Genomic DNA, 13,854 nt, shown 5'->3' with positions numbered 1-13,854 from the left:
AATTAAAAACATATTTTTAGAAATCATTCGAATTATTTCTATTTATTATTCTTACGTTTATTGGGAATTATTTGATCCCCTGTTGTTATTCCAAATATCGCCTATAGATAATCCGTGCTTGTTTCTCGAATGTGATCCACGATTCTTACAAACTTCGTCTTAATTCTACCTTTATTTGTTGTTATTCTAATAGAAGACTTTGCCAAATATATTTCTCAAGTGTGATATTCTTGCATTAAATTTTATTCATTATGAATTTGAGCAATTCATTGAGAGGATTTGAGGTAAGATTCAATTGTATAATTATTGTTATAAATTCTATTATATCTTGAAAAATGTATAAATATTATTATATTTCTTCAAAGTATCTTCATATTTATAAAACTTACAATCTTTCATATAATATATATATTACTACTCTTTGTTTAACCGCTAAAATCGATTATTTTCATCCTGATGTTAAATATATAAAATAATTAAAACGAATTAATAATAATTAATATTAGTATTATTCTATAATTATTTCATTATTATTCATTTCTTTATCGAAGACAAGATATCTCGATGTCGTAAATGCAATGCTATGCACGAAATATCTCTTCTATGATGCCAATGTTATTAAACGAGATATTTCAGATCTTTTATTAGAAATGTTTCATCTGAAAACTTGAAATAAAGAATTTATTTATAGATATATAAGATATTTCATTGTTGGTAGAGAATGGTTGGAGAATGGTTGGTTGGAAATTAAGATTGATAAATAAATGTAATACGTAATATGTAATAAATGAAATATAATTCTTCAACATTCTTTTCCAATTAAAATTAAATTTTTAAAGAAATTATCAAATATAATAAAACATCATCTATAACAAAAATAAAAAATCTCTGATTCAATAAATAGTACATATAATTTTCGAAAATAATGGATAACCAATAGAAATTACATTGTTGAAATTGAGTTATAATATTTCATTTCGTGTTATAATAAAAGAAATCTCATCCATATATAAGAAAATAAAAATTGCGACACGATAGCAATGATATCTCATCTATTCTTAGTGATTTTATTTAATGGATGACTAATTTATTGTTTCATTTGCTACATTTACGTCTCGTGTAACTATGCATAAAATTTTCAAGTATATTGATTAACCTATTCAAGTGGATAGACAATTCTCAAGTTACTATATAACAGAATAATGCGTTTTAAACATGTTTCTAAGTCTTGTCTTAATTAATAGCGGTGCAAATTACTCGAGAACGTCCACTACAATTATCTTCGTTCAAATGAATTACCGATATACAAAGTTTCATGAACATTTTGCAAGACTCGTGAAACATCGTTCCATTTCCGTATCCAATGGCGTAATGAATGTGAGTCCACCTGTTGTTCTCCAACAACAGATGCGGGTGTTTAAACGACGAAACGATGTATTTGCTCTTAAACTTATCTTGCAAATAGTTGCACTTTCATGGCAGAGATGTATCTCCGTGAAAGATTCGTGAAATCACGCGTATAAATGTCGCGTATAAACTTGGAAGATTGAAGATTTCCAACATGAAAGTGCACGCGTCGAGTTTCTCGCGTTTAACCTCGTGAGATCGATCTTCTGTGTCGTTTTTTTCATTGAATTATTCACGGATTTCAGCTTTCACGCGGCACATACACGCGTTCTTCTGAAAAATATTTACAATTCTAATGGAAATTTTAAAAAGCTTATATATCGTGGTCGTCTTCTTCGTGATCGAACGGCGCTATTAGGATCTGATGTTCCATCTGAATTCTAATCAACCAATACATTGTTTTGTAATTCTTCGATACGAGAGTGTACATAAATTTTTACATATATAATAGAAGGTTTAAAAAAAGAAAAGAAAAAACGTTCAACCCTTAGTCTACATCTTCGTTCATTTAAATAATAAAGCATCGCGCGTTTTCTTTCATCCTGGGAACTTTTTCGCCCTCTCTTTTTCCCCCTAACTCAGTGTCGATTCGGAGCACAGAGCAATTCGTATTGAATACATTACGACCTCGCCTCTGGATTACGTTTACCCAGACCGGACGAGTGTACTAATCGCAAATCGCCACCCAACGATATAGGGGATATGCGATATCCGTTATGCAGATCGCCTGTGAAATATCAGTGCACGGCCTGTTTCTTGCTTTCTGACCACGATGTCCATTTGAGAGTATAAGTATCGCAAGTTATTCTCAATGGTGTTTTTCGTAAATGGATATATTGCGTTTTTCAGAATGAAAGAATCTTACAAAGTAGTCTTTAAATGTTTTTTTAAATTGCTCTTGGATGGATAGATTCACAAATTTTTCTATCTCTAAATATTTTCCAACTATCACGAGAATATTCTTGTTTGAATAATTCGAAAATGATATTGAGGATTTTCTTTAAAATTAATAACAATAACTCTAGTGATTTTAAAACGATTCTAAAGGAAAAGATCACAGCTCTTTCAATGATTCTTTATATACAGGTTTCTATTGGGTATAGAAATGTTCCAACTGCCATTCTTCTAAGATATCGTTGATACTCTTTTATATATTCGTAGCATATTATAATAGGATGAACACCTGGATCGGCACGAGATTTCGTATGTATAATAATCAGATAAAATATCGAGTTTATAATTTGCTGCTATTGAACACGGTAGACAAAAATAAGTAATAATTTTTTATTTGGATAAAGCAATTAACGTGATTAATCTCGTATTTACAGAATTATTAAAAGTAAAAATAGCTGTTTTTAATTTCTTTTTAAACAATTATTAATTCAATTGTGTTTATTATAAATTAGATTTCTAAATTTATTTTGCACAAATATTATATATCTCCATTTTTTGTAAAAGGATATAATCGGATAAGAGAGCCAAAAGTGCACTTGAACTGAATTTACCTGATATAATGAACCAAATGAAAGCTTGCCAAAAGAAAACATTTTACACGAAATTTCAATCTTTTATTTTATTTAGGGAATTAATTGTAGGGGAATAAATATTTGTATTGTCCGATTTTTACTACAATTTTTCCATTTTTGACAAAATTTTCTAAAATAGTCCATTATACTAATTCTTTTCTATTTCACAAGATTTGATCTAGTAACTTTTCTTTCTTTCACAGCTATTTTTTCTTTTTTAATATATAGGATAATTTAATAATAAGATCACATAATCTTCCGCTATCATGTCGCTCTTATTTCTTATTTAAACTTTATTTAAAGCGCGAAACTCTTTCAATATATCGACTAGTAAAACTATTCAAAGTTCCTCTCAATGATATTTCTCACAAGTGGAGAGAGCAACGTCTGAGAGCGGCCCTCAGTCATTCTCAGACGCAATGTCCACTCTCGAGGAACACTTTCGAGAGCGATCGGCGATACTTTTACTCGAATAGACACGTGACTTGACCTTTTCGATGGGAACAGCTTGATACGATTCGATGCGACCGAATCGATTCGCCATCGTTGTGGCGGCAAGCGTGCAGACTCGTTCCGTCTTTCCTCTATTGTTCCCTGCTCGTGGTTGACGTCAATACTCGCGACACGAATCCCTTCTTCATGCGAATGACAGGTTTTTGCCCCTGGAAGGAAGTTGGAAGGAAAACGCGGAAGCACAGTGCTAACTGAATTAAGATGGATGGGAAGAGCGCAAAGGGGTGGTAGCTTTTAAATAAGTGTGAGTCGTGGAGAATAGTTGAGTCTTTTTTTTAGAAACTGGATGGAGGAAATTGAGGAGGAAGTACTCTTAGGGTGTTTGGATTAGAGAATTGGATGTTATTTGTTGTTTGCATGGGGTGAATGGGATGTATCTGTTTATTGATTTACGAGAGATGAAACGAGGGATTAATCGGATCAATTTTATAATAATGAAAGCTGTGTTAAAATTAATCAAATCTAATCCGATGTCTAGAATAAACAATTGCATAAATTGAAACATGAAATATCGAGTTTGCCGTGGATCACACTTAAAATTATGAAATTTCTGTGCATTTTGTTTTCACGAACCATTCTCAAAAAAGTTTTCAAGAATTTTATGAATGAAATTTTCATTTTCTCTATTATTCTTTCAGAATATTATAAATTTTAGTAATAATTATAATGTAGTACATGTACACATGATATCTAAGATATTATATTTTGTTATACATATTTATAGTTATTCTTTTTTTGAAATATTAATTGAAAATTTCATTGAAAAATTCGAAAACTATATTGGAAATATATTATATAAATAATAAGTAAGTAAATATTTAAAAGTACATCGATTAATTTTTGTCATAATTTTTTACATCTTGTGAAAATCACAAAATTAATATCGATACTTATTTCATATACATTATATTCAATTTAAATTTCTTTCTTTTGCATAAATTGATCATAAAATGATTCAGATCCCAATAAAAATGCAATTACAACAAAAGTAATTATATTTTCATCAATTCGTTTTTTAATAACATTGCCGAAAGTCTTTATATCAGTGGAACAGTATGCTTAAACGAATTTCTGCGCGGTTTATTTTTATAATTTATCTCAACGGTATATCATCGTTGCTAATTTTTGATATATACATATATATATATATGTGTGTGTGTGTGTGTTTGTGTGTGTGTGTGTGTGTGTTTGTGTGCAATATCCCTATATATATAAATTTCAAAGGAAATATATTTATGTATAGCTTGGCGCCAGGTTACTTATAAATTTCGTCATCGTTTAAATTATTTATAATATACAGTTGACATCAAATTCGACATCAATTTGAATCCACGTAAAATTTTTTAAAAATTAAAAATATTAATACGAAACAAATAATATCGAAAACTTAATTTCTTTTCATTTTCATTTTATTTTAATTTGAAGAAATATCCCTTAAATTTTTGGATATTTGTATTGGTATAAACGAATCTATTATTGTATATATATATAGAATGTAATTTATTCATTATTATGTATGGATTCTTCATGTGTAATTAAATCCGGGAGAAATTCATACATTCGATACACTCGTATCGATAAGTATAAATGTACGTCAGGTAATTGATTCAATAATATTTTTATATTGACTAATCATTCATATAATTATTACTTTTTTCTTTGTATTATATTTCATTATATGAAAAATCTAGGAGATTTTTAGATTCTCATATAGAAACCACTAACGAGATAAATGCTCGTTATCGATAGTAATAAATACCTACCACTATGATATTCCTTGAAAATGTGGTCCCCTGATAGCAACGTTTATAGCCAATATTTCATAAAAAGACTATCGGCCTGTCGCGCGTTTATAATCGTTTCTAGGAGATTTATTGTTTCGAGTCGTCAGATAACGTCTCTTAGAGGATGAAACAATTTCTTTCGATAGCCTGGCAAATGATCAAACGAAGGCTAATACGTCGGATCTTAAGCCGCTTTCGAATTTGCATTAAAACGCAGGCCAAACTGAGATACACGATAAATACTAATAATAAACCATAGTATAACACCAATAGATGAACATTGTAAACTCGTTTGTTTTTGGCGTGTTCGAGCCTTCTTGCACGTGACAGCCTGTGGTTTTGCTAGAATCAATAATCGAATTGTATTGGCTGTCGTTCAAAACAAGCATTAAAAAGTATCGGTCCATACGTAGATCTATGTTTTATATTCTTCTGTTGCATTATATGTCTCGTGGAAATTTTCGAACGATTATTACAATTGGATCGTTACGAATGAAATTTGTTGAATTTCCAACAATATCTATAATTTTGTATTAATTTATTTTAAAAATATTAAATTTAGAAATTAGATCAGTGTTTTCTTTAAAAATAAAGTTATCATACATGTTTTATTTTTTGAAATATCGATCTATATTTTGTTCCAATCTTTCAAACAAGAAAAAAATTTTAATGCAATAAAGTCGTCGGTGATTTTTTTCATTTTTTCAATGTTTGAAAATGGATATCTGCCAAATAATATTGAAAGGATTTAAATGATAGTTAAATAAAATCAACTTAGGGAAGGGAATAATCCGAAGAAGAATTTCTTGATCCAATAATTGAATAAAGTAAAAACTATTCGAAACTAATATTGAAAATATAAGATAGATATCGAAGTTATTAAATTTCTTCTTACACAATAATTTTATAGATTATAATAAAATAAAATTCAAAAAGTAAAATAAATTAATAAATGTAATTTATAAAGTAATTAAAATAATTTCATTCATAATAAAATCTTATGCTTCGATAAATCTTAACAATAGTAGGAAAATTTAATGAGAGATTCAATGAAAATTATTTTTCGTGAAAATTATTTAAATGTTAATTATTATTCTATTAATTTTAAACACATAGTATAAATAGCAAACGCATTAAAAATTGCAGAAATTTTCAAGGTGACCAATACATATTTAATAACTTAATAGCTTTATAAAAGGGAATTAAGATATTAATATTTTATCAATAATGTATTATTAAAATTTTTTAAAAATATTATTAACATTATTTTATTAAAATAAAGTGCTATAAACTGTTATTGTTGTATTTCATGCCAAAAAAAATTAATAGATATTTTATTATTAGGCATTAGATATATATATATATACAATAATATTTATAATTTATTTTAATAAAAATAACTTTTCTATAAAATATAGTAAATAATTATACTTCGATTAATATAATTCAGGTTTTTCAATTATTGAAAGAAATTTCATTTTGCGTTAGATATTACAACATCACAATTTTTCAAAATTTGAATTAGGAATTTCATCAATTTTTCAATTGACACATAGTATATTATGTTAAAAAAGTAATGGTTATTTATAGATAATAAAAACGAATAAACACCCAGTTATTTGATGTTGAATTAAAATCTATGTTAAAACAATAAATGAATAGGATGATCGTATATTTTACAATCGATGAGGATAAAACGATAAGATGAGAATAGGAGAACATTGACGGATGGGTGATCAGGGTCGTTTGAAGATAATTTTAAAAAATTATTTTTATAAACGATATTGTGGATATAGCTTAGTACATTAAATATTGATGTTAATTATATTTTTTGACATAAATTTCTGTGATTCGAATCGATATGATATGATAGAATTATCATCATAGTGATTTACGATTAATTACTTTTAGAGAATTAATTTTTCAATTCAGTAGAATTTTGTGAAAATCTCGTTACTTTTAATTATAATGCTAAATTAAAATCTGCCTTAAATAATTTAATTATTTTTTTATTTTTTTTTAAATTTAATAGTAGATTAAGATTCTTGTGCGGGCATATTAATAATTTTATTTTTTTTTTTAATTAAAAAAATTGCGCGCTACATTGTGTGAAGCGAAAGATTATGTTGGCGAAATTAAAAGTAAACATCTAGAAAATTTATCTGCTAATAAATATTTTCATATTTTTAATCAATAAAATATTCTAATAAAATTTATATTTAAACAATTTCTGAATTATCTTCCTATTCATAATATCAATTAGTAATTCAAAGAACTATCCAATCATATTATATATCGTATTTAAATTAAACTTCATATAATATAGTCTATCTCCATTAATTTCCATTAATCATAAATCGTAAAATTTCAACATTCAATCAGCATATTAATATCTCCTCATCTCTTCATATTTATCATTTCAAGAATTGTATTAAACAATTCTTTTTTTTCTCCAATTTATCACGAAAAATAGAAACTTTACTTTCCCCATAAATTTTATCGCAGCCGTGAAGCGAATTCCAATTTATATTCCGTCATCAGTAAACTAGCTTATAAATATTCTTATTCTTGTTAGCAACGCGTATTTTAAGAAACTTTTTGGGAAAAATTCTCATTAGTCACTGTACAGGCGAAGTCGAGTATATCGAGTAAAGGAAAAACGACGAGGATCGAAAGTTTTCGAGCGGAAGAGCAATATCGTTGCGCATCGGGTTCTCGAGCGACGAAAAATCAACGCGTCGCCAATGGGATCGATTCGGGTCACCGATTTATCGATTAATCCCGTCGATTTACTTGCTTAGTTTTTTCCGCCCGAATGAATGGTTTCTTTATCTCGCGGCGATAGTTGAAGTCGTCGAACCATGGTACGAGCGTCTGGATTACGCGTAGTGGATGACTGTGAGTCAGAATGAATGAGCCACATGAGTTTTTGTTTGACATATACTCCTCTGTATATATTGTAGAAAAATCTCTGATTAGATAAGTTTCTTTCTTTTTTTTTTTTTTTTTTTGAGAAAAAAGAACGTTGACTAGAAAGATTTTAACTTCGAAGTTGCATATAGAGTTTATTTAGTTATTAAGTTATTATGAAAATTATTTAATACTTGAAGGAGAGAGTTAAATTTATTGAAGTTATTAAAAAGTTAAACGAATATTTCAAAAGGTATGTTCTTTATAAAAAAAATAAAAAAAAATCTTTTTCCACTATTGATAATTAACAAAGAAGAATTTTTTTCATATTCTTTAAAAAAATTTAATTTTTTAGAGGATTATAGATAAAAGGATTATAGATAGGAGAAAATTAATTTTTCATTAAAATCATGGAAATATAAATATTTTTGCTTCTTTTAATTAAAAATTTTTTATCTATTTTTTTGTCAATTGATAGATTTTTAATGAAACTAAAACAATATGAATAATTGAGAATTCGTTATATTTAATGTTTTCTGTGAATCTTTGTTTTGATTTGTAATGAATTGTATTTTATAACTTTTAGTGTCATGTTCAATCAAATTCTCTCTCTGTTAGAGAAAATTCAGTCTTAAGGGAAGAGTCTGAGTCTGCGGAGTGTATTTTTCTCGTTTATGTTCAGTTGTCCGCGTTTTATCAGGCAAAAAGCCTCTGTGGGTCAATCAAGCTATCTTTTTTTATATTTTCATAATTTACTATTCAATCCATAAATATCTCAAATCTTTAAAAGTAGAGATTATTGCAAGAATAAGATTTATTGTTATTAAGAGAAATATCAAAGACTTCAACAAATATAAATTTAATTAACAATTGATGTCTCATTTAAAATATATCAGAAATTAGAAACCTTTGTCTACGATTCTATCAATGAATTGGTAAAGAGTTATCATATAAACGATAGGAATATTCACAGATTCATTCCATTAGCATGTGCATCAATAATATACATTTTTTAATGATGTTTTTTTTATTGTTATTATAAACGATTCATATTCATCTGTATAACCGTGGACTCGTTTCATTTATTTTTAAAGATGTATATTTTTTAATATACTATATTAAAGTTAAAAGTAATATTTTACTCGACAAAATCCATCGATCGATTCTAATTTAAAAAATTTTTGCTATACCAAATTTTTGCTTTTTCCATATCTTTTTTTTATCTGATACATTTTTGAAAAAATTTTCAAGATAATCTATACCAGGTTATCCTTGTTGATTTTTATTTTTAATAAAGCTAGAATACATATGATGTTCAATACACATTCGCTTAATACAAAATTCACATGTATTGGAATTTACAGTACATGTTAGCGCAGTTCGTTACAGGAATGATGCATTTCGCCATTTGATCTGTGAAGTTATTCGTGTAAAAAAACGTACCCAAATCTCTCGTCGAACGAATGGACCGATAAACAATCGAGAGAAAAATTTTTATCGCCGAGGCAAAAGTGAATTTCCGGTTGATGGGCGCGATACTAAAAATCTCACTTCGTGGAGGTAAATTAGTTTTGTCAGCTTTAACAAGTCCATCCCGTTGATTTCATCGTGAAAACGTACTAAGCGAACGTTCGTTCTTTTTGTTTCTTTTTTCCTTCCGTTCTTTTTTTTTTCGCTTTTTCTCTTGTTCCGGTTTTCGTATTTCGTGAACAAGTAATTGCGTGCTGTAATTTAAGCGAAAAAGAACTAAGGAAATGTATTTTTCAGTTGATACGTTGTTTGCTAGTGAGCAAACATGATAATTGTACGATTTGAAGTTTCAATTATTATTTATCTTATGATATTGAATATATATTTGTTATATAATAAAGTAATAAAATATAATATTTGTAAATAAATTAATTCCATCGGTGTTTTCTTTTATTTTTTTTCTTATGAACGATTGTTTTTGTTAAATATTGAAACATTGTAACAGTTTGTAAAAATTCTGTCAAAATTATAATAATTGCTATTGTTAGTTTCTCTATAAATCTGAAATCTTTAATGTCTTCAAAATCCAATTTTTTTCAATCCCAAATTTTACTTCCTAATTTGCATTTCAGATTTATTTCTTTTTAATTATCAATCTTATTTTACCTCTTTTAATCTTTATTATTCTCTCTTAATCAAATTATTTTCTTGATCAAAATTTTCCATCTTCTATTTATATCTCACCCAATAATTATCCCAACGGAAGTTCTCATTCAAAACTCTTGAAAAGTTTTGTCATTTTTTCGTAGCAACGTTGGAAACTTTTCAAGTAGGTAAAATTTCTTCCTCTAAGACGCTTTTATTCAAAGTATTTATAAACAGTGTATCGATCGCGTTTCAAAAAGAAGCTCGGAAGTAACTCAAAACTTGAATTTCCGTAATAATATCGATCCAAACGGATAAGATTTTGCAGAAGTTTCCTCACTTGGTTTCCTTTTAAAGTGCTCGTTATCCAATCGTTAACGAAATGAAAAAAACATTGTACATGGAAATAGAAGATATTCTTTATCCAGAATATTCGATTTTTCCACGTATGGTTTTTCATGAATTATCCACGAATAATAGAATGAACGAGATGATTTATATGTTTAACAGAATATACTTGTTGCAATAACATCACTTAAAAATTACAATTATAAAGAAACGACTTTGAATAATTTGAATCATGCATAAATATTCGTTATAGAAATTAAATTGTAAAAAGCACAAATAAAAAATTATAAATTTTGAATCAATTTGTTAGCAAGTAGGTATGGATTGTATTAATTACACGGATTACTAATATTGTTAAAAATATTGATAATTTTATAATGATATTTTCAATTTGTTTTAGTTTCTTTTGAAATTGAACGTAGTAAATAATATCCATTTTTATTGATAATCGGACACTTTGCTTGTCCAAATATTTAATCTTTTTTATTTTTTCTGAAAACAGTTTGTGTAAGATCAACATAACGGTTTGTATATATATTCTAGCTTCAGGCTATCTTTTTTTTTACTGATAAAAAGATAAAAAAATCACATAATCTTGTGGACAATTTCATGCTTCCAATAGGTAATGTTTCATCAATAAAAAAATATAAAATACGCAAAATAAAATGTAAATATAATTAATATAATTATACAATTATGGTGTAATAATTTAATGACGATTTTAACAAACGATTAATCATGAACAAAAATTCTCTTGAAAAATAAAATTTTTTTTTTTCTTTTCTTTTATCATTGTTGTAATCGTATTTAAAACATGATTTTTATAATGAGATGATGTTGAGATTGAGTAAAATGATTTTATTGATCAATTATTTCGTTTTATATCATTTAGAAATATTTAGAATCTTTTTTAATATCTCTTTGACTTTATATATAAATATTTTTATGATGTTTCGTGAATCATTTCATTCAATAAGCTCGATAAGATAAGTTTCTAAGTATTTCTGAATTTATCATCTATATTTAGTAATAATTATATAATTTGTAATAACAAGAAAAGATTTCGAAACAGTAATATTATTCATTTTTATTATTTTTTTTACCTAAATTCTTTTTCATTATTTTTTTTTGTTTGTTAATTCAAATTTGAAATTATAAAAAATTCCAAATTAATATAAACTCACATCCAAAGAGAGACATATAACACATATTTTTGTAAATTTTTCACTTTATAGCGTTTCATTTTATATAAAAATCTTTTCCTATAAAAATTCGTCAAATTTCCTTTGTAGTTTTCTTCGAAAAAATTTTATCTTTCATTATTCCATTGTCGTAATAATGAAGATATGAATGGGAAGGATTGATCAAACGTTATTATTAAAGTGGAATTAATAGTCACAAAGAAATAGATATTACACGCATTTTTCTTTTTATCGAGCAAAGTGTACGATATTAACGGAAGCTCGGACACTTTTACGAGATTCATACCACGCATTGAAACAATGGAATATTTTACAAAGGTATTTTACAAAACTCTGAATTTTGCTTCGTTCTTTGTTCTTGAAGCACGTGAATGCAGATATAGAAAGTATCACAAAACGTTCATTTTAGTCAATCTCGATGAACTGCACGAAACGTTGAAATTTTTCTTCACACAGATATTCCTGACAACCGTGAATCAGTTCTATTCTTTTGAAAGAATTTTAGAATATAGACTGAAGCGGGAATGTACAACTCACGAAAAGCAGTATATATTTTGTTTATATGTATATATAAAATACTTAAAAATGATAATTTTCATTAGTATTTACGATTTTTTTTATTATATTTCATTTTATATACATTTAATTATTTTACATACGAAAAAAATATTTATTACGTGTGTACTTTCGGTAAATATCATTTAATACCATAAGGTTAACGAATGCATATTATTGTTTTAAAAATACGATTATTTTTTTATTCTATTTTAAGTGAAATAAATCCTACAATAAATTTCAGTCGATTCTATGTAAATATGTAAAACGTTTTGGAAATTTTTTCAAAGAAATTAATCTTCATCCCTAAATTTCGAAAGTTGCTGAAGATCTATATTTTGTTTCGTTAATTTATCATTTTCCACATATTTTCTCACATTATTAATTAATAAATAAGAAAGAAAAATAGTCACAGATGCTCTGGCAATCATTTTTTTCAATTATTCTATGATATGTCATGTATTTATATGTATGCGTATTGATTAATACTTGTAGAAGTTGAACAAAAAATTTGAATATCTAAGTTATGTCACGCTTGATTCATAGTCAATTTTGCTACTTGTTATTCGTCGTTTCATTCTTGATTTCTTTCCAAAATATGCTATTATCTATTATTCATCAATATTGTGTAAAGAATACACGAATTCATTATTACATTAATCGTTTAAATAATCGAAGAGATATTTTTTTGTATATTTTTATACTTTTAAAAGATCATTTGAAGATAGAAATATGTGAAAAGAATATAAAATTAAATTTCCAATTAATTCGTAATTCTTTCTTTAGAATAAAAACATTATATGTTTTATTTTGAGGAAATATAAAAATTTTTAATTTGTAATAATAAATCTGAAACTTTATAATTCCGTGAATGAAGTCTGTACAATTGAAATTCATCTTTAAAATTGAAATTTTTCTTTTGAAATTTTATAATTTTCTATGAAATAGAATAACGAGAAATCTCTTGCATAATAATTGACGAATAATATAAAACGAAAATTTCCATGTTATTAAGAATTATGCGCATTGTTAGCAAAAAGTACATTAGCGTGATAATCACGAATCGTTTGGACATGCAAGGTCGTATTATACTGGTTAAAGCATTTTTTATCGTTTTGCCTGGTATATTTCTGACAAAGATACGAAATAATTGTTTCCGAGTGGAAATTATATTTTAAAGATTTTAAAGACCATTGAAAACGCCACTTTCAATAACTTGAGACCCTTGAAACGATACTTTTAATAAATTAAATATATTACGTAGAATATTAAATTATATATTTTATAATTTTTTTATATCAATTTATAATTATGATATGCAAATTGAATAGTCTGAAATATCTTTATACACTTCGCTTTATAAAAATGATATTATATACACATTTTATAATATGTATTCTATCTTATATAATTGAAAAGTAAGTATAAATATGAAATTTATTTATAAAGTAAAGTTTTTAATTTATTTGTTCTATTGAGATTTTAATTAGTTTT

At 26.4% G+C, this 13,854-nt stretch overlaps 1 protein-coding gene across 8 annotated transcripts in view; it reads left to right on the top strand.

Annotated features, from left to right (window-relative positions):
* LOC108001349 (phosphofurin acidic cluster sorting protein 2) overlaps positions 1-13,854 on the top strand; it is a 74,240-nt gene that overhangs the window by 2,838 nt on the left and 57,548 nt on the right. For 2 of the 8 annotated variants that reach the window (XM_062075821.1, XM_017062301.3), the window contains exon 1: positions 237-284. The exons of the other annotated variants lie outside the window; for them this stretch is intronic. In XM_062075821.1, coding sequence (XP_061931805.1) covers positions 252-284 — 33 coding nt within the window. In that variant the 5' untranslated portion in view covers positions 237-251. Of the gene's footprint in view, positions 1-236; positions 285-13,854 lie in introns of those variants that run through there. 8 annotated transcript variants of the gene reach the window in all.

This window comes from Apis cerana, linkage group LG5 (genome assembly GCF_029169275.1).
Source record: "Apis cerana isolate GH-2021 linkage group LG5, AcerK_1.0, whole genome shotgun sequence".
NCBI lineage: Eukaryota > Metazoa > Arthropoda > Insecta > Hymenoptera > Apidae > Apis > Apis cerana.
The sequence above is the reverse complement of the archived record's forward strand: the minus strand, read 5'-3'. Positions and strand labels throughout refer to the sequence as shown.